The following is a 26,676-nucleotide window of genomic DNA, read 5'->3' on the forward strand; positions in this document are numbered from 1 at the left end:
AAATATCTGGGGTTCCTCTACTTCATAAAAGAGTAACCTGGGACACCTATATTTACCTTATCCAAAAGGTTCGGGATAGGCTTACCGGATGGAAAGCAAAAACGCTCTCTTGCCGGTCGGGTAACTCTTGCAAAAGCTGTCCCGAATTCGATACCGGCCTACGTTATGCAATCTTGTTATCTTCCCAAAGGGATTTGTAGTGAGGTTGAAAAGTTGACCAGAGTTTATTTGGAGACATTCCGATGAGAAGAAACGAGTTAATCTTGTGTGTTGAGTTTTGGAGTAAGGCGTATGGTGGCCCAAAACTAAGCTTTTCTGATGAAATTATGATACCATATTTTTTTCTAATAAAGATCAACTATGGGTCCGAGTATTGCGAAGTAAGTACAAGGTAAGGTATGGTATTCTTGTCAACCTCGACCGTAATGGTTGCTCTCGTCTTTGGAGAGGGTTGTGTAAAGTGTCGCCGAAAGTTATTAATGGTCTCACCTGGATTCTTGGTAACGGTGCAACTGTTAATTTCTGGCAAGATGATTGGTTGGGAGATGATGGTGCTCTAATTAATCACTGCTTATCGACTTCGAATGTTAGTTTCCCACCAACTAGGGTGTGTTCCATGGTAGATGAGAATGGTGAGTGGCATTGGGAGAGCAATGGACCGTTCTTACCAAATTCTCTATTGCTTTCTCTAGCTATTGTTCAACCACCTTTGCTCACGGATGGGGTGGACTGTATCCGCTGGAAATGGACAAAAAATCGCAGATTTTTCACTGCGTCTGCTTATAGACGAAGGGTCGGTGAAGTGCAATCCCATGATTCTGGTCTATGGGGAAGTCTGAAACGCTATAGAGGTTTGCCTCGCTTCAAAATGCTCATATGGCTTATATGCAAGAATCGGTTGTTGACGAATGAAGAGAGGTCTCGTCGCAATACTTCTGATAATCCTTGTTGCGATTTTTGTGGTTCAGGGGTGGAATCCCTCTCCCATATATTCCGGGAGTGCATGCCTTTTTATACCACATGGGTGAATCTTATTAAGCCAGAGAAGCTGATGGAATTCTGCTGTATGGATCTCATTGATTGGATTCGTATAAATATTCAAGATCACTCTTATTTTCCGATTAATGGGACTGATTGGGACATTCTTTTCGGGTTGAACTTATGGTGTATTTTGATCCGAAGGAATAAATTTATTTTCGATCCTGAGTTTGTGGAGACCGTGTGTGTTACAAATCGAAGTCGTAAAATGTGTGCTGATGCTGCCCATTTCCTTGGTCTGCAAGGTTCACATATGGCTAGAAGGCCTATCTCGCAGGAGTCAGAAGATAGCTGGGTTTTACCTGCTCCTAGCTGGATGAAGTCAAACACGGACGGAGCCCGGAACCCCATACCGGCGCAGCAGCTTGCGGTGGAATTTTACGTGATTCAAACGGCAGCTGGGTGAGTGGTTTTGCGAGACGCTAGATCGTTGTTCGATGCTTGATGCGGAATTATGGGGAATTTACAAGGTCTTAAAGGTGGCCTGGGACCTCGGTTTGCAGCATGTTATGGTCGAAACAGATTTCAAGGAAGCCTTTGATCTTCTCCAAAACGGCAAAAATATGGCGAGAATCTCCCACTTGGTTCCTCACTTGATTGATCTTCTTTCTCGGAATTGGCAGCTTCGTTTTTCTCATGTCCAGCGCGCTATAAACCGCACTGCTGATGCCATGCCCAAAGTCTCGAGGACACTCCCATTTGGTGCAACCAGGTTTTCTTGTCCACCTGATGCTGTTCGCCCCTTTCTGCTTAATGATCTAGCTACTGCTGCTTGATACTTTACCCCTTCTTTGTATTAAAAAAAAGATTAATTTGTGAATAAAAAGTCAATAAAAGAAACAAACGTATTAAAAATATAATTAAATATTTATAAATATACTTGTATGTCGATCATTTTGTGTCTATATCACAATAATTATGAAAAGTCCAACCACGCATATGCACCACCAAAATGCTAGAGGCTTAACATGTACAATTGGAAAACCACTTTTATTTATTTTTACTTAAAATTCAGAACCATTAACTTTAATTTTTCTCAAAAAAATCTGAATTGTTTTTCGCTTTGATCACTCAATTTTATATTTTCTTTGGCGGCTATTAGTTTCTTTCTTCTTCCTCTCAATGCTCATAACCCGTTGGATTGGTAAATAAAAAACTTATCCGGCGACATGTTCCCGGCTGTTTTGACTCAGGTGGCATCCGGCTTGAGCGTCTTGGCCGGCGCCGTCTTAGTCAAATCAGTCATGAATCAAAAACCCATGGCCGGCCCGTTTCAGTGATGCCCCACTTGCAACGGCACGGGTCGCATCTCGTGCATTTGTTCTCGTTGGTCCGATGGAGATGTCGGCTGTCGGACTTGCTCCGGGTCGGATCGCATGGTGTGAAGAAGGTGCGGTGGTTCTGGTACCGGCCGACCACTTCCGGTTCAGATTTCCGTTCGTCAACCGACAAACAGTGGCTTCTCAGTGATTGGGTATTGACTCTTGCCTATAAACTCTTTATTTTACAACTTTCATTTTTTGTGTGGAAATTTAGTTGTGGGAAACAAACAAAGAGTTGGATGAATTGTAGTCTTTACAACGAACTGTGTTTTGAGTTTATGTTATGAATTTGAAGAATTCTGTTGTAAAAGATTAACGTGCAGGATGCAACAGCAAGATAGTTCGGGGAAAATATAATTAACAACAAAATTAGAAAATACAAAATCAAAATAAATTAAAATTTAAAGGTTTAAATATATAAAAGGTTTAAATATATAAAAAGTTTAAATATATATTTGTTTTTATTTATTTTTAGTAATAAAAAATTTGGGCGAGCAAAAGTCCGCCCAAAGTATACATAGTTCCATCATTGATTAAGTGGTTGAATTTTCCATGAATATATAAAAAGTGGTTACAAGAGTTTTTTTATAATCTTCGACATTGTACATTCTTTAAATATAGTTACTTAAAGCTTGAGTCTAAGAAAGAATAACATTCTTTTTAATCATTAAAATCATTTGATAGGTTTATTAAAATTTATTATTATTTCATGTTATAAACTATTAAATATAATTATCCAACAATAAAATAATATTTAATTATAATTTAGAACTTAGGGACAACTAAGTGTAATTTACTTTTCCTGATTTTTTTAATATTTTCTTTATTAATTCTATGAATTTTATTTTCCATGTACATAGCCCAGAAATGTCATCTTAAGCACGAAAATCTCTTTATAATCTTCTCAACACTTTATATTTCACCTCTTTTTATATCCCTAACTTACATACTCTTATTTAAACTAATTATTATCCATTCAATACCTCTAAAACTTAGAAATCCAATTCTCCATATAGAATTTAAGAATTTCACTCAAATTTCAACATGTTCTAATTTTAATTCTAATACTTCCTATTCCTTAATTAGCTTGATGACAAGTCAAATCTCACTTCTAATTCTTATTATGAACTCTATTTCAAGATTTTACTTTTCTACCTCCTTTCTTTAATCTTTCATGTACTCATCATCTTTGGATTTTAAGATAATCTAAGCTTTCCTTAAGCTTAGTTATCTTCTAATAATCAAACCCTAACTTAAATTTTAACTAACAATCAGCTTATGAAAAATCTCACCTTTGCTTGACCTCTTTACGTTTGAGAGAAAAGAAGAGAAGAAAAAGAGAATTATGGAACCTTGTTTTTCCTTCTTCTTTTCCACGTGGAGCTAATATATATATATATATATATATATATTCTTTAATTATTTCCCATATAAATGACCATTTTATCCTTCTATTCCTTCTTCCATGCAATTTAACCCTATACCCATAACAATACTATTCAATTATTCTATTTTAGTCACCAAATTCTGAAGTTTTACAATATAGTCACTAACCCGTATTTTTTGGATATTACAAATCTCTCCCCCATATGAAAATTCGTCCTCGAATTTTCATTGCACAAGGAGATAAGGTACTGTGTACACCTCTACTATTCATTTTTCACATCTCTCATCTTCAATAAATCTTTGGTGCTATCATAAACTTTACTTCATTACTTTAATTATTCCATTTCCTTTTTCCTTGAGGCTCTCACATTCTTTTCATATCACTTATACTTATCCCTCCTTATCATTTTAAACTTTTCTATAAATTCTTACTTCCGTAAAACATACAAATCCTTTATCTTTATTACACTCACTATCATACAACTTTATTATTCAACTCATTTCTTCCAATAAAAACATACCCCACCATCAAACCATTCATATACTATACATTCTTCCCAATCAAAAACAGTTCATCCTCCATTTCCTTTACTTATCAAACCTTCATTCTCACTTATCCATAATACAATTTCCTTGGTTCGCATTCAAACATTCCATTTACCGTTGTCTTATAAACTGATTACTGATGTACATATTTTCCAATTCCTCCAAAATGATAGTATCCATCACTTGTTCTTTTAATATTCCCCTAATAAAACCCATTCCTTTTACCTTATCTTGTCACTGAAGTAAAGAAACTACTTTATTTCAGAACGATAGAGATCCTCTAACTCTATAGTTTCCAATCTTTCTTCAAATCATTTGAATAGAAATTCCATCAAATTAATAGAGAATTTAATTCTCTGAATTTTACTGGAATAGTCTCAACATATCTTATTTATCCAAACACTGTACCCTAATAAATTTTTCACTTCCACATCACAATAAATAACTTCTATTTGAATTCTCAATTCTCACATCAATTTACTACTAATATATGAATATGCAAGTCCAGATCAATCAATATCATAACGTATCTATTACATAATAAAAAGGTATTTGTTATCATCTCTGGATCATCAAAATCTTCATTGGTATTAATATTATACACTAGAGCAGTGGAGTGTATTTCCTGTTGAGTAGAGGATTCAAGTTTACTTCTACCTCTTCCTCTTTGAGACATCAAAGCAGATCGCTCTGACTGTACTGGTTCTTCTGTCCCCAATGGACAATCTCTCATGAAATGTCCCACTTAACCACATCGGAAACAAGCTCCAGTAACTACCCTACACGTTCCACTATGACTTCTTCCATAAATTTCACATTGTCTAATTTGACTCTGATGTACTCGTCCATCACCAGACCCTACAGAATGAGTCTATCTAACTCTCATCTGATTTGAATCTCTTGCAACGGATGCCATCAACTCTGATTGTGCTTGAGATCGGGAACCAAAATCTCTACTTCTCTTAGGTGGTGCAAAACTTGATGAAGCCCCAGTTCTTTTAGATGGTTGGGTTCTTTGATTCCCAAACCTTTCATTTTGAGCTCTCTCTAGAGCTTTAGCACGATTTACTACCTCTTGAAATGAGGATAAGTTCAACACTATCAACATCTCTTTTAAACTTGGGCGTAAGCCCTCAACAAACCACTCGCAAGCATCTTTCTCTGTAGGCACTAACTCTGCTGCAAAGTGACTTAATTTATTAAATTCACACTCATACTCATATACAGTGCGGTCCAATTGCTTCAGGTTCAAGAATTCTTGCTTCATTTTCCTGATAAACTGGTCCATTATATATTTGTGTTTGAACTCTTTTAAGAACAAGGACCAGGTCACTTCGTCATTTGTCATTCTCATAGTGACGTTTGTCCACCAGATTCTCGCTTGCCCACGAAGCAAGGAGACCACTCCATCTAACTTCTCTACATTAGAACAGTGGAGACCATCTAACATAATTTTTACATCATTAAGCCAAAGGTCCGCAACAACAGGACCTTCTTCGGCTTCACCTTTAAACTTTGGAGCTCCTAAACCCTTCAACTCCTTTGCAACATTCATTCTTGGAGTTGAAGTAGCAGGAGGTTGGAAACGCGTCAATACCGCATCTAATGTTCTAAAGAACACATCTTGATCAGTTACAGGCACTTTAGAAGGTGCTTGTTCTTCACCTTTCCTGGCAAGGGCAGGTGAATTACTACTTTCAGCGGGCGTATCATCTCCCGCTTCACTTCTAGAGCTACCATGTCTGGACATCTATAAGAACATAACCATATCGTTCTATTAGCAAAACAACATACTTACTATTATATCAGATCAGAAGTTTTCACTCTTTTGTTGTCATGAATACTTTATAGGACACTCTAGACTCCAGTTTATGCCGAGAATCGACTAAACCGTAGCTCTGATACCATTTAAATGTAACACCCCCAACCCGTATCCAACCCAAATACGAGTCTGAGGTGTCACATTGACTTTTCAAAATTTGACTCTCGACAAAATTCACGAAACATTTAAAACTTTCATTTACACAAAGCATTTTATTTACATAAAATGACCAAAACAACCAAAATCGATCAGAGCATTCATAACTGACACTTTATTTACATGCCAACATACTATACACGACAAAATACATACTTTATCAGTTACTTCTGATCTGATCTTCTAGCAGTGTTGTTGTTCTTGCCCCCTATTTCCGCTCTTCCTGATTCTTGGCACCTACGTGTAAATTGCTTACACGCTAAGTCATAGACTTAGTGAGACATATAAATATAATAAAAATGTGTTCCATATGAATATTAACATGCAATCTATTCATTCAATCATGTCATATGCAATTCAATGCAATCAATAATAATATGGTAACATATAACTATAACAATGCAATTACTTTTGATAACCTTTATAAGCCCATGTACCTTTTTGAGAACCCAAGTTATTCAAGTACATTGAGGTTGTGCACTAATGCCATCACCACAGCTCGTATGGGGTCCCACTAGGGGCTATGAAAGTTTGTCCCGAATGACCTATGTACTGTATTTGTCCCAAATGACCACTCCTTAAGAACCATATATATATTCCAGTGGATCAAATCTGTCTCAAAAGACCCTGTAAATGTTCCAAATGATACATATATGTCCCTAATGACCACGTAGAACTCTCGACTCTTGACATGCCAACTATACCTATAGCTCTCATATCGTATACCATGGGCATTATCCTTATGTTTTATATGTTCATGTATTCATGTCATATCTCTTGTGATCACATAACTCATATCACTTACTATGTCACATGTGCATTTGAATCAATTCACATATATCATGTATCAAATCATATGAACATATATACTTTATGCATGCATCATAATAATTATCATGTATATATGCTCATAACTATGATGCTATGAAAATCAACATATGAATTAGACTTATCACAAGTCTTATTCTATTGTATCATACTTATAATATGTACTCACCTTAGCCTTGCTTTGACTCGATTCTAATCCTTCGATTGTTCCTGAACGATATTACGTTCTAAATCTACATAGTAATACATTAATACATATCAGTATACTAATTGATATATTCTAAACTATCACTCCTTAGTTTAAAAAGAAAGCTATTTTTATCTTTTAATGAAGGTATGAATCGATGCACTACACCATGTATCGATGCATCCCTTGACGGGTGCATCAATGCACTATCTATGCATCGGTGTATATATCCTATTCGATGTTTATATTTTAGGCAGGTGCATCGATGCACTCCTTATGCATCGATGCACTAATTGTATTCGATGTTTATATTTTAAAAGAGTGCATCGATGCACATAGCTCAGAAATGTCATCTTAAGCACGAAAATCTCTTTATAATCTTCTAAACACTTTATATTTCACCTCCTTTTATATCCCTAACTTACATACTCTTATTTAAACTAATTATTATACATTCCATATCTCTAAAACTTAGAAATCCAATTCTCCATATAGAATTTAAGAATTTCACTCAAATTTCAACATGTTCTAATTTTAATTCTAACACTTCCTATTCCTTAATTAGCTTGATGACAAGTCAAATCCCACTTCTAATTCTTATTATGAACTCTATTCCAAGATTTCACTTTCCTACCTCCTTTCTTTGATCTTTCATGTACTCATCATCTTTGGATTTTAAGATAATCTAAGCTTTCCTTAAGCTTAGTTATCTTCTAATAATCAAACCGTAACTTAAATTTTAACTAACAATCAGCTTATGAAAAATCTCACCTTTGCTTGACCTCTTTACATTTGAGAGAAAAGAAGAGAATTCTGGAACCTTGTTTTTCCTTCTTCTCTTCCACGTGGAGCTAATATATATATATATATATTCTTTAATTATTTCCCATATGCATGACTATTTTATCCTTCCATTCCTTCTTTCATGCAATTTAACCCTATACCCATAACAATATTATTCAATTATTCTATTTTAGTCACTAAATTCTGAAGTTTTATAATTTAGTCACTAACCCGTATTTTTGGGATATTATAGTGTATCTTTCGGATCTTGGTGCAAGAAATGGTGGTCGAAGGCGAGGTTGAACGCGTGTGCAGTGTCAGCTTTACGGGAAGCTTGGTCACTTGGTTTATTGTTGTAGGCATCGATTTGATGAATATTTCACTTGTGTTTTAGCCAACAATCGTTATCCTTCCAAGGATAATTCAACCAATATGTACTCCTCACCTGGTTTTGCCTCTAATAGTGGCAGTCAAGGTTGTGAGTGTTGCTCTCATGGGAGATTGGACTCTCAAGGGAATATACAGTCTCAAATGAATGTTGTTGTTGCATCTCCTGAGCGTTGGGTGGTGGAATCAGATGCCACTCATCACGTAGCTCCATATAGGACAAACTTGGGGAATTCTTCTGATTTTCATGGTCCAGGTAAACTTACGGTTGGTAATGGTGTTTCACTAGATATTCAAATGGTTGGTGATTCAATTTTACCTACTTCATCTAGAGTGTTGTTGTTGCATGATTTATTGTATGTTCCTCACATAACAAAGAACTTGTTTTAAATCTCTAAGCTTACCAGAGACAATAATATATTCTTTTATTTCCATCCCAATAGTTGTTGTGTGCGTGATGAGGTTACTGGACAAGTGCTCTTGACTGGTGAGGAAGCTGGAGGACTTTACTCTTTTGTAACAGATAAAGCTGGAAGAGAAGGTTAGTATGCTGGTACTGATGTGAACCTTACCTCCAAGTCATTTCCTAGTGAGATATATGAGCTATGACATTAAAGGCATGGTTATCCATTTAATGATACTTTAGTTCATATTGCTAGAGAACTTGATGTAAAGATTACTACAAATGTTAATAAAATTTGTACTGCTTGTCATATGAGCAAAAGTCACAAATTATCCTTTGTACAATCGAATACAATTTATGATACTCATTTGCATCTTATTTATATTGATTTGTGGGGACCTTTACATGTTTAATCTAATGGATTTCGATTCTATATTTCATTTATTGATGCGTGTACTCGGCATACATGGATTTATCTTCTGAAAAATAAGTCTCAGGCCATTGCAACATTTCAGTTGTTTCAGAAATGGTGGCTACTCAGTTTGGTGCTTTGGTTAAAATAATTCATAGTGATTGGGGTGGTGAATTTTATAGCCTTTCTTCATTTCTAACTAGGGAAAGTCTTATTCTCAAGGTGTCATGCCCTCACACGTCCGAGCAGAACGGTGTTGTTGAGCGGAAGCATCGACACCTGGTTGAATTAGCTCTTGTGTTGTTGGAACATGCATCTCTACCAGTTGATTACTGATCATATGCCATTATTGTTGCGGATCAGTTGATCATTAAGATGCCCACCAAGGTGTTGCAGGGGGTCTCTCCTGTTGAGAAATTGTTGGGAAAAAAACCAAATTATATTGACCTAAAGGTTTTTGGTTGTCAGTGTTTTCCTCACTTTTGAATTTTTCAAGCTCACAACCTTGCATTTTGGTCTCATCCATGCACGTATCTAAGTGTTAGTCCTCAACACAAGGGGTTTCAGTGCTTGGCAGCTGATGGGAGAGTCTATATTTCTAGACACGTTATTTTTAATGAGGTTATATTTCCTTTTGCAAGTAAAGTTGCTTCAGTCAAGTCACATGTGGTTAAAGACCAACACTCACAAGTTCTTGAGATTGTGACTAATATTCAACAGCTACCTGGTCTTGGTGTTCAATGCAGTTCTGGGGCAGGTTCATCGATACATTCTAGTAGTATTTTATTCCTTGTATGGATAGTGGTAACACTATTACACCTACAAGAAATAATAGTTTCCATTCCTTAGAAGAAGCTGTAGTTGAGTCTTCTAGTTTACCTGCTCCTACCAGTGTTACTGCTGAACCCAGTGTTAATATTGAAGGTTTACCTGTGGTTGTTTCACCTCTTACAAACTATCATTAGATGTTCACAAGGACCAAGTGTGGTATTTTTAAGCCTAAATCTTACTCATGTTTTTTTATGAAGATGTTTCTTCAACTGTTAGTGAAGCATTGCAGTCTCCAAACTGGGCTGTTGTAGTTCAGGATGAGTTTGATGCCCTGAAGAAGAATGGAACTTAGACGCTTGCTAAGTTTCCACCAGGACGAGTTATGGTGGGTTGTAAGTGGATGTTCAAGCTGAAGCGTAATCTAGATAGCTCAATTTATAGATATAAGGAACGATTGGTTGCAAAGGGGTTCTCTCAAGTTCCTAAACATGACTATCTCAACACTTTTAGTCCTATTGTAAAGTTGACAACTCTTAATATTATTTTTTCTCTTGCTATGTCTAATAACTGGGAATTGAGGCATGTTGGTATCAACAACGTTTTTCTTAATGGAGATTTGAAGGAAGCAATTTTCATGTAGTAACCTCCAGGTTTTGAACAGATGGCAACTGATGGTACACCTCTCGTTTGTAAGCTATAGAAAACATTGTACGGGTTGAAGCAAGCTCCCCATAATTGGCATGTCAAGTTGAAAGATGTGTTTCTTCAAATACGGTTTCAAGTTTCTCGAGCTGATGCTTCTTTGTTTTTTACTAATACCGGTGTTGAACGTGTTTATCTTCTGGTATATGTTGATGACATTGTTATTACCAGTTCTTCATCTACTGCAATTGTTGATGTTGTGCGCATGTTGCATGACATATTTTCTCTTATGGATTTGGGGTCTCTCAGTTAATTCTTAAGGATTGAAGTAAAACGATTTAATGGCTCGTTGATGCTCAGTCAAAAGAAGTTCATTTTAGAGCTTTTGGAGAAGGCGGGCATAAAGAATTCTGCACCATGTGCTACGCCTTTGGTTATTGCATCTAAATTGGCTGAGGATGGTGAGTTACTTGCTTATTCTAGTATGTATCGAAGCATTGTTGGGTCGTTATTGTATGTGTGTCATAGCATACCTGATATAACATTTTGTGTTGGAAAGGTCGCTCAGTTTATTCATTCATCTTGTGAAAGACATTTAGTTGCAGTGAAACGTATTCTTCGTTATCTTGTTGGTACTGTGGATTATGGCTTGGTGTTCTCTCCATCTGATTTGGGGTTGACAGTTTCGACATTTACAGATGCTCACTGGGGTGTAAGTGTCACTGATCGGTGATCAATTTCTTGGTAAGCATTTGGTTGCATGGAGTTCTAATAAACATAAATCTGTTTCATGATCAACAATAGAGGCTGAATATAAGAGTTTAGCTGATGCTACAACAAAAGTCACTTGGGTTAGTACATTATTAGCTGATCTCGGGTTGAAGCAGCTGGGAAATCAGTGACCTGGTGTGATAATACAGGAGCAGTGGCAATGAGTGCCAATCCGATTTATCATACACAATCGAAACACATAGATCTTGATGTGCATTTTATTCTTGAAAAGGTGGCTGCTGAGCAATTGTGTGTGAATTATGTGTATGCAGCTCATCAAGTTGCAGATGGTTTTACTAAGCCCTTGTCCAAAGCAGCATTTGAAGTGTTTCGAGATAGAATCGGGGTGCAATTGTGTTCAAGACTATAAGTTCGAATGAAGTAGAGGGAATATTAGCAGTATTATGCACATGTGGCATTGCATTGTATATGATCGTTGAGGTTGTTAACGGTAGTTGAGTTTGTTAGAATGGTTAAGGAGTTTCTTAGGCTTATAATTGATTCTAAGAGTTGTATATAAACAACTAAGTCTGTGTATTATGGGCATTGCTTTTCATTAATGAAATATTAGCATTATTTTCTCATTATTTCTAGTATCTCAACATACCTATATATTTATGATTTTTAAAATTTATTATAATAACGATGTCATCATGTTAATCAAATCAACTGATTAATTTTATATTTTTTTATTAAGTCAAAGTGATTATAACGTAGTAGCTGTTCTAGATACTCTTAACCTTTCGACAATGTACGCTGAATCACCTTGCTGCAGTTGTTGGTGCTTCAACTTGTGATCTCTGGAAACAACAATGATCCCTTAACCATTGAGGTAAGTTGATTTATTCAATTTTATATTTATTTATTATATATAAACAATCATATTTATAAAATATGGAGACAATTGTATATATTTCTTTAAAGTATAGAATTGAATCCGAATTAAAATTTTATTATATGCTCATGAAAGGTCCTATATATACTAAGAGAGAGTTCAATTCTCATCAAGTATAAGAGGTGTTTATATTTTTTTTTCAATTCTCTAATGACTCGATAGAATTTGAGAAATTGAACTTTGATAAGAAATAAGATTAATCGTAGAAATTTTATTCGATTACCTAACAAATAACATTTTACCAATTTTTTTCAAAAAGAGTCAAAACATCCCTCACCAACCAATAATATAATAAAGGGTAAATTATACGAATAGTCTATTTTGTTTTTGGTCTGATCGATTTTGGTTATCGATTTAAAAATTAAGTGTGTTTTGCTCCTTATGCTATCGGTTCATTTGGTTTACGCACCTCGATCGTTAACTTCCGTTTACCTATTAATGGAAGTCTATGTTGACAATTAAAAAATAAAATAATAAAAAATTAAAAAATTCCAATGTAACACTCACGTATAAAATACCTCCTCCTCTTCCTTTTTCTTCTTGGATAATAAAGAAGCCTAAAAGTGGGAGTTAGGCATGTCCCAGACAAACATAAGGGTGACCCAAAATGTCTGTTGTAGTGATTCTTCCACTTGTGACATCGTAGAATCAAAAATAGTAGTTTGTCCAGGGTTATTTTCATTTGTCTTCGTCAAAAAATCCATAACCATGTTAGCTTTATGTCGGATAAGTTTAAAGTCCATTGGATCAAAGAGTAGGGACTATCGAAGTCGACTTCCAAACTACCATAAGTCAGATAAAAAACTCTTATCTAGAAAACTTAACCTCACCACGTTTAAAGTAATCTTATCCTAATATCACAAAAAAAATCATTCTAACACTTTTCCCCAATATGTACCAAATTAGCGCTCTTTCGTAAATCGAGGTAAGGAGGCAAGTTTCATAAAATGAACTTTGCCTACGTGGCTGGAGGCTCATTTCACAGGGAGAGTGTAACACCCCCAACCCGTATCCCAACCCGGATACGAGTCAGAGATATTACATTGACTTTTAAAACACAACTCATTACAAATAATAGTAAAATACTTGATCTTATATTACGAAAAATACAATAATATACATATGGTAATATAAGTTTACCAAAATATTCAGAGCATACACAACTTAACTCTTTAAATACATGCCAACATCCATTTTCATAACAAAATGACCTACTGATTAAGTTGCTTCTGATCTGATAGTTGCAGGAGTAATGTTGTCCAGCTGCTTCACCTCGATCGTCTACTTTATCGGATCCTACGTGTGAAACACTCACACGCTAAGTCATCGACTTAGTGAGGCAATAATATAATAATAATATCAATAAACATAAAGTAATTGCCAAAATGAGATGGGTTGCAATAATAAGATGTATGTAAACAATGCAATAACCAAAACCATGTTTCTTACACATATACTTATCAAATTCACATTCATAAGTTCGCCTTAGTAATTTCATTAGCCCATGGTACCATACAGAGAACCTAAGGTATGTGAGTATTGTGAGGTTGTGCACTATGCTGTCACCACAGCTCATATAATTGCACCTAAGTGCCACGTAGAATTGCACCGGAGTGCCGCGTAGAATTGCACCGTAGTGCCATATAATAATGTCCATAAGGACCACATATCATTCCTTAAGAACCATATACATATGCCAAGGATCAAGTATGTGTCTCACCAGACTTCACACATGTTCCAAAGAATATATATGTCCCGAAGGACCACATATCATTCCTTAAGAATCATATACATATGCCAAGGATCAAGTATGTGTCTCACCAGACTTCACACATGTTCCAAAGAATACATATATGTCCCGAAGGACCACATAGACCCTCTACCCTTGGCATGCCAACTATACCTATAGTTCTCATTTACATAACATGGGCTTTCACAATTTATCTAATTCATATCACGTAGACATATTATTTCCATACCTTTATCATATAAGTCATATAACTTTTCTTTCATATTCATGTCCCATAATGCATATGGTATGGATTCATGTCATATATCATCCTATGAACTACGATCATGTATCAAAATATTGAATCTAGACTTATCACAAGTCTAGAACTGAATAAAATACATATTCATGCTATGCATATGCACTCACCTAGATTTCTTTGTTTTTCCCTCGATTGATCCTACTTGTCGATGGTTCCGGAACTCGATTAGGCTCAATATCTACATAAGCAAAATTTACAAGATGATTATCAGATGCCTAAGTCTTGAAATTAACCTCTAATAGCCTACCAATTTAAGGGATTAATAATTTAGTCTCTCTTCTTTCTTCTTTTTTTTTCATTATGGGGGAATCGGTTCCCCCCCTGGGGGTATCGATTCCCCTCTAGCGTTCTGGAAATTCATATTCGTTGAGGGGGTATCGGTTCCCCTTGAATGGGTACCGATTCCCCTAGCCTAAAACTCCTATTTTGAGCTCGAAAATCATCTCATTTCAGCTCAAACATTCATATTTCACTCCCTTTAATACTTTTAACTTTCATACACTTACTTAAACTAATTATTATCCATTCAATACCTTTAAAACTAAAAAAACTAATCCTCTATAAAGAATTTAAGAATCTTACTCAAATTCCAACTTGTTCTAATTTTAATTCTATCACCTCCTACTTCTTAATTAGCTTGATGACAAGTCAAATCCAGCTTCTAATTCTTATTATGACCTTTAATCTAAGATTTCATTCAATGGCTCCCAACCTTTAGTCTCCCTTAACTTACAATTCTTTAAGTTTCTAAGTCCTTGTTTCTCTCCATCATATTTCCTAAATCTTCATTAACCAAACCCATGCTTAACTCATAAGAATTAATCCAAAAGAAGACAACTCACCTTTGCTTGCAAGCTTCACGGTTGGAGAAGAAGAAGAGAAATGTCTGGAACCTTGTTTATCTCAAATGCTTTCCACGTGATTTATAAAATCACTTTAAGGAATATTTAATTATTACTCTTACTAAAATACTCTTTTGCCCTCTTAATTTTCCTTCTTTATAATTCAATCCTACACCAAATAACTCAAATAGGTCATTGAACTCTTCCATCATTTTACTTAAATCACCAAATGCTGAAACTTTACAAATTAATCACTAACCCGGCATGGAGGATGTTACAAATCTCCCTCCCTTAAGAAAATTCGTCCTCGAATTTTTAATAAGAAAAGAGATGGGGATACTGATTCCTCATATCCTCCTCACGCTCCCATGTTGCTTCCTCTACTTTGTGATTCTTCCATAAAACTTTAACCAATGGAATAGTCTTGTTCCTCAATTGCTTAACCTTATGAGCTAAAATTTGAATCGGTTCTTCCTCATAAGTCATATCCGGTTGTACCTCGATCTCTTTTGGGTTTACAATATGGGAGGGATCCGATCGATATCTTCGAAGCATTGAGACATGGAATACATTGTGAATCTTTTCCATTTCTGGTGGTAAAGTCAATTGGTATGCTACGGGTCCCACCCTTTTTACAATCTCATATGGTCCAATAAACCGGGGACTTAACTTTCCTTTCCGACCAAACCTCAACACATTCTTCCATGGAGATACCTTTAAAAACACTTTATCCCCAACTTCAAATTGAATCTCCTTTCTTTTAAGATCAGAATAGGATTTTTGCCGATCAGAGGCCACTTTGAGGTTATGCTGAATTTCTCAAACTTTCTGTTCTACATCTTGAATTAAATCCGGACCAAGAACACTTCGATCTTTGAGTTCATACCAATTTAATGGAGTACGACATTTTCTTCCATATAATGCTTCATATGGGGCCATCTTTATACTAGACTGATAACTATTGTTGTAAGCGAACTCTGCCAGCGATAAATACTTTTCCCATGATCCTTTGAATTCCATTACGCATGCTCTCAACATATCTTCCAATATCTGAATAGTTCTCTCTGATTGCCCATCAGTCTGAGGATGAAAAGCCGTACTAAAGTTTAAACGAGTCCCCAATGCTCCATGCAAACATTTCCAGAATCTAGAAGTGAATCGAGGGTCTCGATCAGAGACTATGGAAACAGGCACTCCATGCAATCTAATAACTTCTCTAATATACAGCTCTGCATACTTTTCCATAGAGAAATCCGTTCTAACCGAAAGGAAATGCGCTGACTTAATCTCAAAGTCTTTAATCTCTTTTGTTTGGAGTCAAGGGTAACCCCGAAACAAAATCCATCATAACATTTTCCCATTTCCATTGAGGAATGAAAAAGCGGTTGCAATAATCCTGATGGAACTTGATGCTCGGCTTTGACTTGTTGACATATCAAACACTTAGACACAAATTCGGTGATGCTTCGTTTCATCCCTGACCACCAAAATCGATCCTTCAAATCCATATACATCTTGGTTCCACCCGGGTGCATCGTTAACGGACTGCAATGAGCCTCTGATAATATTTCTTTCTTCAAGTCGTCATTGTCGGGTATTACAATTCTTCCTTTACAATATAGATTTCCATCTGACTTAATCTCAAAGTCTTTAATCTCTTTGTTCTTTACTTGTTCAATTCTTTTCAAACACACTTCATCTTTACTTTGCCATTCTCCTATTCGTTCCAACCATGCTGGTTTAAGGGTTAATTCTGCACAAAGACCACCGTCTCCCGTTAAAGATAATCTTGCATCCATAGCTCGTAAAGCTGCAAACGTCTTTCTACTCAGAGCATCTGCTACCACATTAGCCTTTCTGGGATGATAGTCAATTATCACATCATAATCTTTTAAGAACTCTACCCATCTACGTTGCCTCAAATTCAACTCTTTTTGAGTCATCAGGTACTTCAGGCTCTTATGATCCGTATATAAGTAACAACGCTCCCCATAAAGATAATGACGCCAAATCCTGAGAGAGAATACTACAGCAGCCATTTCTAAATCGTGAGTGGGGTAATTCTTTTCATGTGGTTTCAACTGTCTCGATGCATACGCTACCACCTTTCCTTCTTGCATTAATACACACCCCAACCCGTTATGGGATGCGTCACTGTATACTACAAAATTCTTGCCAGATTCCGGTTGAACCAATATCAGAGTTTCCGTCAGAATTCTCTTTAAAGCTTCAAAACTTTCTTGACATTCAGAAGTCCAAACAAATGGTACGTTCTTTCTCATTAGCTTTGTTAGAGGCAGCACAATCATCGAAAAATTCTTAACGAATCTTCGATAGTAACCGGCAAGTCCAAGAAAACTCCGAACTTCAGACACATTCTTAGGAACTTCCCAATCCATTATAGCTTTAACCTTCTGAGGTTCTACTCTAATCCCAACTGCCGAGATCACATGTCCCAAGAAAATTACTTCGTTTAGCCAAAATTCACATTTGGACAATTTCGCATAGAGATTTTTGTCCCTGAGAATTTGCAAAACTAGCCTCAGATGTGCGCTGTGCTCTTCAATGGACTTCGAGTAAACCAGTATGTCATCAATAAAGACAACAACAAACTGGTCCAGATAGGGCTAAAAAATCCTGTTCATGAGATCCATGAAAGCAGCTGGTGCATTCGTTACTCCGAATGGCATTACGATGAATTCATAATGACCATATCTCGTTCTGAAAGCCGTCTTCGGAATATCTTTCTCCTGGATCTTCAATTGATGATAACCCGAACGTAGATCGATCTTCGAAAATACCGAGGCTCCTTTTAGTTGATCAAACAAGTCATCAATGCGCGGAAGGGGATACTTGTTCTTGATGGTCACCTTATTAAGCTGTCGATAATCAATACAGAGACGCATTGATCCATCCTTCTTCTTAACAAATAACACCGGATCTCCCCAAGGTGACACACTTGGTCGAATAAATCCTTTTTCTAATAACTCTTGCAATTGATTCTTTAACTCTTGCAATTCTTTCGGAGCCATCCGATAAGGTGCCATTGCAATTGGAGCGTTTCCTGGCATTACTTCAATTTGAAATTCTACCTCTCTATCTGGAGGTAATCCTGGCAACTCAGCCGGGAAAACTTCAGGGAATTCTTGAACAATTGGAATCTCCTTTAGCTCTTTCTCTATAGCTCTTAAATCTATTACATTTGCAAGAAATCCTTGCATCCCTGTAGCAATAGCTTCTTAGCTGACATTACTGACATTACATTTGCTAAGGGATTAAACTTTTCACTGTTCACACTTATCTCTGTTCCTCCTGGACTTTTCAGGGTTACCTTTTTCAATCTGCAATTAACATCTCCATAGTAACGGAACAACCAATCCATTCCCAGAATCACTTCAAACTCGTCAAAGGGTAATTCCATCAGATTAGCAGGGAATTCAATTCCCTGAACCTTTATGGGACACCCCTTACAAACTTTATTCACCCGGGCACTATGGCCTAACGGAGTTGTTACTATAATCTCATTACTCGTAGCTTCTAAGGGAATCCTCAATTCCTTTACTAACTTACTTGTAATATAAGAATAATTAGAACCCGGATCAATCAGTACCAATACTAATTTATCATACAACTGAAAAGTACCTGCTATAATATCAGGGTCATCACGGTCTTCACTTGTCTTTAGATTGTACACCCGTGCGGTTGATCGAACTTCAGGTTGAGCAGAGAATTCAGACGGGTTCCTTCCTCTGCCTCTTCCTCGTCCTCTTTGTGAGGAAGAACCAACTCTTTCAAATGGTGCAGGCTCACCAACAATCAATGGACAATCCCGGATAAAATGTCCGGCATCTCCACATCGAAAACAAGTCCCAGCAGCCATCCGACAAGCCCCAGAATGGTTTTTCCCACAGTGCTGACACTGTCTCCCTTGACTCGGAGTAGATCTCCCAGCACCAGATCCCACTGATTGCGTCTGTCTAGGTCTTGCCTGACTTGCTCCCCTAGCAGACGATGCAACTGATTCTGATCTAGCTTGTGATCGAAATCCCGAGTCTCTTCCCCTTTTTGATGGTACTGAGCTAGAAGAAGCACCCATTCTCTTTGATGTCTGAACTCTAAAATCCCCGAATCTCTCATTCTGAGCTCTTTCAAGAGCCTTGGCGCGATTGATCACCTCTTGGAACGAGGACAAATTCAACACTATCAGCATCTCTTTCAATCTAGGGCGTAAGCCCTCCACAAACCATTCACAAGCCTCTTTTTCGGTAGGCACAAGCTCGGATGCAAACCTACTCAGCTTATTGAACTCACATTCATACTCATATACAGAGCGGTTCATCTGTTTCAAATTCAAAAACTCCTGCTTCATTTGCCGAATGAACTGTTCTCATATGTACTTGTTTTTGAATTCATCTAAGAACAAAGACCAAGTCAACTGGTCACTGGGCATCCTTATGGTGACATTCGTCCACCATATCCTCGCCTGACCCTTCAATAAGCTCCATCTAACTTCTCCACTTCAGAACAGTGGAGACCATCTAACATGAAATCATTCAACCAAAGATCCGCTGACACTGGACCTTCCTCAGCTTCTCCCTTAAATTCAGGAGCTCCTAAACCTCTCAACTCTTTTGCTACATTCATTCTTTGAGTTAGTGGAGCAGAAGGTTGAAGACGCGTCAGAATAGCGTCTAACGTTCTGAAGAACGTATCTTGATCTTGCACAGGCACTCCTTGAGATGCCTGTTCTTCACCTTGCCTGGCCAGGGCAGGTGAATTACTGCTTTCAGCATGCCTATCTTCTCCCGCTTCACTTCGGGAGCTATTATGTCCGAACATCTAATAAGAATAAACACATTGTTCTATTAGCAAAACAGCATACTCATACTATACCAGATCAGAAGTTCTCACTAATTGTTGGCATGTATTCCATTTAAAGACTCTATAGACTCTGGTTTATGCCTAGAATCGGCTAAACCATGGCTCTGATACTATTAAATGTAACACCCCCAACCCGTATCCCAACCCGGATACGAGTTAGAGATATTACATTGACTTTTAAAACACAACTCATTACAAATAATAGTAAAATACTTGATCTTATATTACGAAAAATACAATAATATACATATGGTGATATAAGTTTACCAAATATTCAGCATCACAACCTTAACTCTTTAATTACATGCCAACATCCATTTTCATAACAAAATGACCTACTGATTAATTGCTTCTGATCTGATAGTTTGCAGGAGTAATGTTCCAGCTGCTTCACCTCGATCGCTACTTTATCGATCAAAAACTAAAATATACATATAATATATAAGTTTGCCAAAATATTCAGAGTATAACAACTAACCTTTAATTACATGCCAACATCCATTTTCATAACAAAATGACCTACTGATTAAGTTGCTTCTGATCTGATAGTTGCAGGAGTAATGTTGTCCAGCTGCTTCACCTCGATCGTCTACTTTATCGGATCCTACGTGTGAAACACTCACACGCTAAGTCATCGACTTAGTGAGGCATAATATAATAATAATATCAATAAACATAAAGTAATTGCCAAAATGAGATGGGTTGCAATAATAAGATGTATGTAAACAATGCAATAACCAAAACCATGTTTCTTACACATATAGAATTCACCATGCGCGTAGAATTGCATAGTGCCATATAATAATGTGAGTAAGTGACACTATGCTGTCACCACAGAACATAATTCACTAAGTGCCAAGAATTGCAAGGAGTGCCGCCAGACTTCACCATGTTCCAATAATAATGTCCAAGGACCACATATCATTCCTTAAGAACATATACATATGCCAAGATCAAGTATGTGTCTCACCAGACTTCACACATGTTCCAAAGAATACATATATGTCCCGAAGGACCACATAGACCCTCACCCTTGGCATGCCAACTATACCTATAGTTCTCATTTACATAACATGGGCTTTCACAATTTATCTAATTCATATCACGTAGACTATTATTTCCATACCTTTATCATATACTCATATAATTTTTCTTTCATATTCATGTCCCATAATGCATATGGTATGGATTCATGTCATATATCATCCTATGAACTGATCATGTATCAAATATTGAATCTAGACTTATCACAAGTCTAGAACTGAATAAAATACATATTCATGCTATGCATATGCACTCACCTAGATTTCTTTGTTTTTCCCTCGATTGATCCTACTTGTCGATGGTTCCGGAACTCGATTAGGCTCAATATCTACATAAGCAAAATTTACAAGATGATTATCAGAGGCCTAAGTCTTGAAATTAACCTCTAATAGCCTACCAATTTAAGGGATTAATAATTTAGTCTCTATTCTTTCTTCTTTTTTTTCATTATGGGGGAATCGGTTCCCCCCCTGGGGGTATCGATTCCCCTCTAGCGTTCTGGAAATTCATATTCGTTGAGGGGGTATCGGTTCCCCTTGAATGGGTACCGATTCCCCTAGCCTAAAAATCCTATTTTGAGCTCGAAAATCATCTCATTTCAGCTCAAACATTCATATTTCACTCCCTTTAATACTTTTAACTTTCATACACTTACTTAAACTAATTATTATCCATTCAATACCTTTAAAACTAAAAAAACTAATCCTCCATATAGAATTTAAGAATCTTACTCAAATTCCAACTTGTTCTAATTTTAATTCTATCACCTCCTACTTCTTAATTAGCTTGATGACAAGTCAAATCCATCTTCTAATTCTTATTATGACCTTTAATCTAAGATTTCATTCAATGGCTCCCAACCTTTAATCTCCCTTAACTTACAATTCTTTGAGTTTCTAAGTCCTTGTTTCTCTCCATCATATTTCCTAAATCTTCATTAACCAAACCCATGCTTAACTCATAAGAATTAATCCAAAAGAAGACAACTCACCTTTGCTTGCAAGCTTCACGGTTGGAGAAGAAGAAGAAGAAGAGAAATGTCTGGAACCTTGTTTATCTCAAATGCTTTCCACGTGATTTATAAAATCACTTTAAGGAATATTTAATTATTACTCTTACTAAAATACTCTTTTGCCCTCTTAATTTTCCTTCTTTATAATTCAATCCTACACCAAATAACTCAAATAGGTCATTGAACTCTTCCATCATTTTACTTAAATCACCAAATGCTGAAACTTTACAAATTAATCACTAACCCGGCATGGAGGATGTTACAGAGAGCTTTCTCCAAATTTGGCTGATGTGGCAGTACAAGAGGGAGGCGCGTCCTATAGGGAGAGCCTTCCCTGAAAGCTCATTTCCCAAGACGAGCCTTTCGATTTTAATTTGCCAATTTGATATCCTTTATAAAATATTTCAATTCATATTATAATTAGATAAAAATAGATATTAAAAATGTGTTCTTTAACACGTGATCAATTACCAACAAAATATTTGACTTAATAAAAATTCATTTGTTTAAATATCACAGAAGGAAAATATTAGATCTAATTGTGAATTATATATACAAAAGTAACATAAAAAAAATCTTAAATAGTTTTAATTTCAATATTTGGAGGAGTAATATATAATATTTAATTTGTCATATTTATATTGTTGTTTAAAGTTTTTGATGATTTTTAAGATTATTTATTATTATTTGTCTCTTTTATGTGTCTTATAAAGTATTAATATTTTTGGTTTAATTTTGCCTCCAACCCCTATAGTCCTTGGATTTTAAAACATTAATTTTATATTTTAAAAAGTTAGAGACCAATTGATAACATTGTCGAGTGATTTTCATTAAATTTAAATTTACGTTATCGGTTGAATTTTAATTTTTAAATCCATTGGACTATTGTTAAATTTAATGGAACTTAATTAACAAATTAAAAATTAAGATAGAGACAAATACATAATTTTATGTTAGGATGTGAACTCATAAAATTTTAAGAGATAAAAATAAATTATTAATAGAAAAATACAAAAAAATCTAAATCATAAAAGAATTATCCTAAGTAAAAAAAAAATCCTACACAATATTGTTAATTTAAAATTGGAAGGTTGTCATGGGAATTGAGCTCTCAAGAGACTCTCCTTATAGGATGCTCCTCTCTCCTATACTGTAACAATAGCAAAACCAGAGGAAAGCTCTCCCTGTAAAACGAGTCTTTCGTCACATAAACAAGACTCATTTTGTGAAACTTGTCTACTTACCTCACTTTAAGAAATCGTGCTAGTTTGGTAAATTGGGGAAAAGTGTTAGAATAGTGCTTTTTTATTTTTATTTTTATTTTTCATTAGGATAAAATTCCCCACATTTAAGGAGAAGAAGGCGGCTTGATAGCAGTCCTAACAAAAGACCAGATCAGGGCAATACCCTAAGAAACATTAAGCAAAAGTCGCAAAACACTGCTAACACCATTGAAAGCAGCCACAATTACCAAACGTCTCCAAATACACAGGCTCAGAGTCGAGCTTCATATCCACTACCGCTAGCCTATTGTTGACACTATTGATCTTTATCGAGGCGTCGATCATGAACTTGTCTTTCTTGGGCTTGGAGTTGGATGAGACGATCCTCATCGTCGGCAGAAAATTCCAGAGGGAGAAAAATTTTACTAGACAACTCAGGATCCCACTTGTAAACATCAGTCTCTCTTGTAATATCAAGCTTGAGCTTTCTTCTATAGATTTTGGCTTTAAATAATAAAGAACCAGGTCTTCATTAGTTGGGTGATATCGGAACCCCGGTGGCCACACTTGATTGTAGCCAATGTGTTAATCATCATCACAGTACCGTAATCTCTCTTAGTGATAAAAAACTTTTTATTTCTCCCCTTTACGATATATTTTTCTTTTAAAAGATTGAACCTTTATGACAAGAAAACATAAACCGATGAAAACCAAACTATTTTAAGAGTTAAATTATTTCACATGATGTAGAATTGAAAAATGGATCTTAGGGTTTAGGCCATTAGGTTAGGATTTTGGAGAAGGCTAAACAACATTCATCGGTAGAGTTTTTCAACAAGATGTTGAATTACAGCTTTAATGGCGGAAGAAGAAAAAGAACAAGAAGACAGGTTACAAGTGTTTTTTTTTTAAATTTTTAATTGTCACCTAGTATTTTCGTTAAAATTTAAAGAGAGTTAATGATTGAGAGATTAAAATCTAACAGAAACTATTTTTTAAATTGAAAATCAAAATCGATCAAACCGAAAACACAAGGTACTATCCACATACTTTATCCTACAATAAATTAACGTTAGTGATTTAATGATACACACTTGATTAACACTAAAATGAACTGTTAATAATCCATTAAGAAAAATAATTCAATAATCAAATTAGAATGAAATGCATAATTTAATAATTAAATAGATAATATATCACTGTATTTATTATATATAACTTTTCGTCTCTATTATACATATTATACTCATATTCATAAGCAAAGAGTTTAAACAAACACCCAATTTACAATGGCAAACTTGGCATTGCCTCTACCAACACAACAAAAAAACCCCACAAAATTAAATATATTTCTATTTTCCAAATAAGAAAAATTGAACTCCTAATCTGAATCAGAAGTAGAATCTAATTTATCATCATCTAAATGTTCTTTTTCCTTTGCTTCAGTAGAATGTGATTTATCATCATCTAAATGTTCTTTTTCTTCATTTGCTTCAGTAGAATCTGATTTATCATCATCTAAATGTTCTTTTTCTTCCTTTGCTACAATAGAATCTGATTTATCATCATCTAAATGTTCTTTTTCCTTTGCTTCGGCTTCCTTAATTTGCTTACTCAACTCATCAACGGGTATCAACGGCAGATATCCAAACAAAGGATACCCTTTCCCACTCATGTCATTAACGAAACCGTTATACTTACCTGACAAATTTGCCGCCATCGGAACAACCTTCTTGGCCATCGAGTGGAAAGTGGAGCTGTCATTCAGTTTAACCCACAACTTGGATGACCATACCACAAGGAGCTGCTTGTACTCCCCCGCGGCGTAGCGCACCGCTCCTCGAGGTCCAATGGTTCGAGCCTCGTTGCCTAGCTTCCGAGCATGTTGTGCTGTCTTGTGAAGCAAATCTTGGACTTGGTAAATCACTTGCTTCGCTTTTGCTGGAACATGATCCTCAAATCTGTGTGAAGCCTCATCTACCTGCAATTTTTTTAATTTGTCTCGTTTTAGCTGAGATTTACTACTAAGAGCATAATCGACCCCAGCTGAAGTACTAAAATTCAAATTCGACTTAAAATTCGAATCAAGCTTGACCGAATTTCATTTCAGAATCATGTGAAGCCTCATCTACCTGCAGTTATTTTAATGAATCTCGTTTCAGAGTCGGGAGCAGATTGGTGCACAGTTCCTTTTACAGCTTCGAAATTCAGTTTCAGCTAAGGTTTGCTACTAAGCATAATCAAGCCAAGTTGAACTGAAGATCTAAGAAGTTTGAATTTAACTCAAATTTCGTACCTCGAAGATCGAAACTCAATTAAACTTGATTGAATTTTTTTTTTAAATGTAAGCTCGATTTAAAACTCATTCGATTATATCAGATTCATTTACTTATTAAAAATAAAGTTTAATTTTCATATTCAACCACAAACTAAATTATGTTAAAAAAAAATCTAGCTACTAAATTCAATCATTCAATTACTTGATGAAATTAAACAAGAGAAAAAAAAGTGAATTCCAGAAACACTTTAGACCCAAAACAAGGAATTATGAAAGAACCGAATTACCTTCTTATCCAGAAAGACGAGAAGAAGATCAGGAACATCCTTAAATCTCTCGTATATGGGACTAACGACGGTCGTAACAGCGCCCTCGACAGTTCCGACGGTTGATCTAAACGGGCCGTAGTTCTGTTTGGCGAACTCGTAAAGGTACGAAACGTAAACCAGGGTGCGGATCGCAGCCACTCTCACGAATCCTAAGTGCTTCAGTTCCTTGTTCTCAAACTCTACCTCCTAAAAATTAAAATATATTTTTTAAAAATTCGAAAACAATAATCTTAACTATTTCAATCATAGAAAATACAATCAAAACAAGAAAAAAAAGGAATAAAAATGGAAATACTTTCGTTTCCATGCTTGCCATCTTCTTCAGCTATGATTCTTGCTAGAATTTTCTTTTTCTTTCTTTTCAGAAATAATTGTGAAATTTGCAACAACTTGTGCAAAGCTGATTTAATGTGGGGCAGTTGATGAGATTCGACGGCCAATATTGGATATAAGGATGACCTTGTACAGGAGAAGTAGAGGATTCCAGATGGATACGTGGAAAGCTAGAGAATATAAAATGAAATAAAATATTTTTTATAAGAAGTTTATCAATATTGTTTGACACGATATATAAGATTAATACATATCTAAATAACCTTGGATGCAAGTGGTTCAAAGGAAGAAGAACGACGGCTTGCATTGGAGAAGAAAAGTGTCTGCAAATAGT

The 26,676-nt window shown here is 35.8% G+C and overlaps 2 protein-coding genes and 1 pseudogene across 2 annotated transcripts; 2 read left to right on the plus strand and 1 right to left on the minus strand.

Annotated features, from left to right (window-relative positions):
* The first annotated feature begins 1,475 nt into the window (after nucleotides 1–1,475).
* LOC120142775 lies at nucleotides 1,476–1,814 on the plus strand. Its single transcript, XM_039157283.1, has one exon. The coding sequence runs from the start codon at nucleotides 1,476–1,478 to the stop codon at nucleotides 1,812–1,814; it is 339 nt and encodes a 112-aa protein (XP_039013214.1).
* A 284-nt stretch (nucleotides 1,815–2,098) lies between these two features.
* Nucleotides 2,099–9,070, plus strand: LOC120142714 (annotated as a pseudogene).
* A 15,517-nt stretch (nucleotides 9,071–24,587) lies between these two features.
* LOC120142639 (REF/SRPP-like protein At1g67360) lies at nucleotides 24,588–26,453 on the minus strand. Its single transcript, XM_039157174.1, has 3 exons — nucleotides 26,305–26,453; nucleotides 25,968–26,195; nucleotides 24,588–25,383 (listed from the first exon to the last, which is right to left on the minus strand). Exons 1-3 carry the CDS (start codon nucleotides 26,323–26,325, stop codon nucleotides 24,784–24,786), a joined length of 849 nt encoding a protein of 282 aa, XP_039013105.1. The 5' UTR covers nucleotides 26,326–26,453; the 3' UTR covers nucleotides 24,588–24,783.
* Between the last annotated feature and the right edge of the window lie 223 nt (nucleotides 26,454–26,676).

Source organism: Hibiscus syriacus, unplaced genomic scaffold, assembly GCF_006381635.1.
Source record: "Hibiscus syriacus cultivar Baekdansim isolate YM2019G1 unplaced genomic scaffold, ASM638163v2 tig00110831_pilon, whole genome shotgun sequence".
Taxonomy (NCBI): domain Eukaryota; kingdom Viridiplantae; phylum Streptophyta; class Magnoliopsida; order Malvales; family Malvaceae; genus Hibiscus; species Hibiscus syriacus.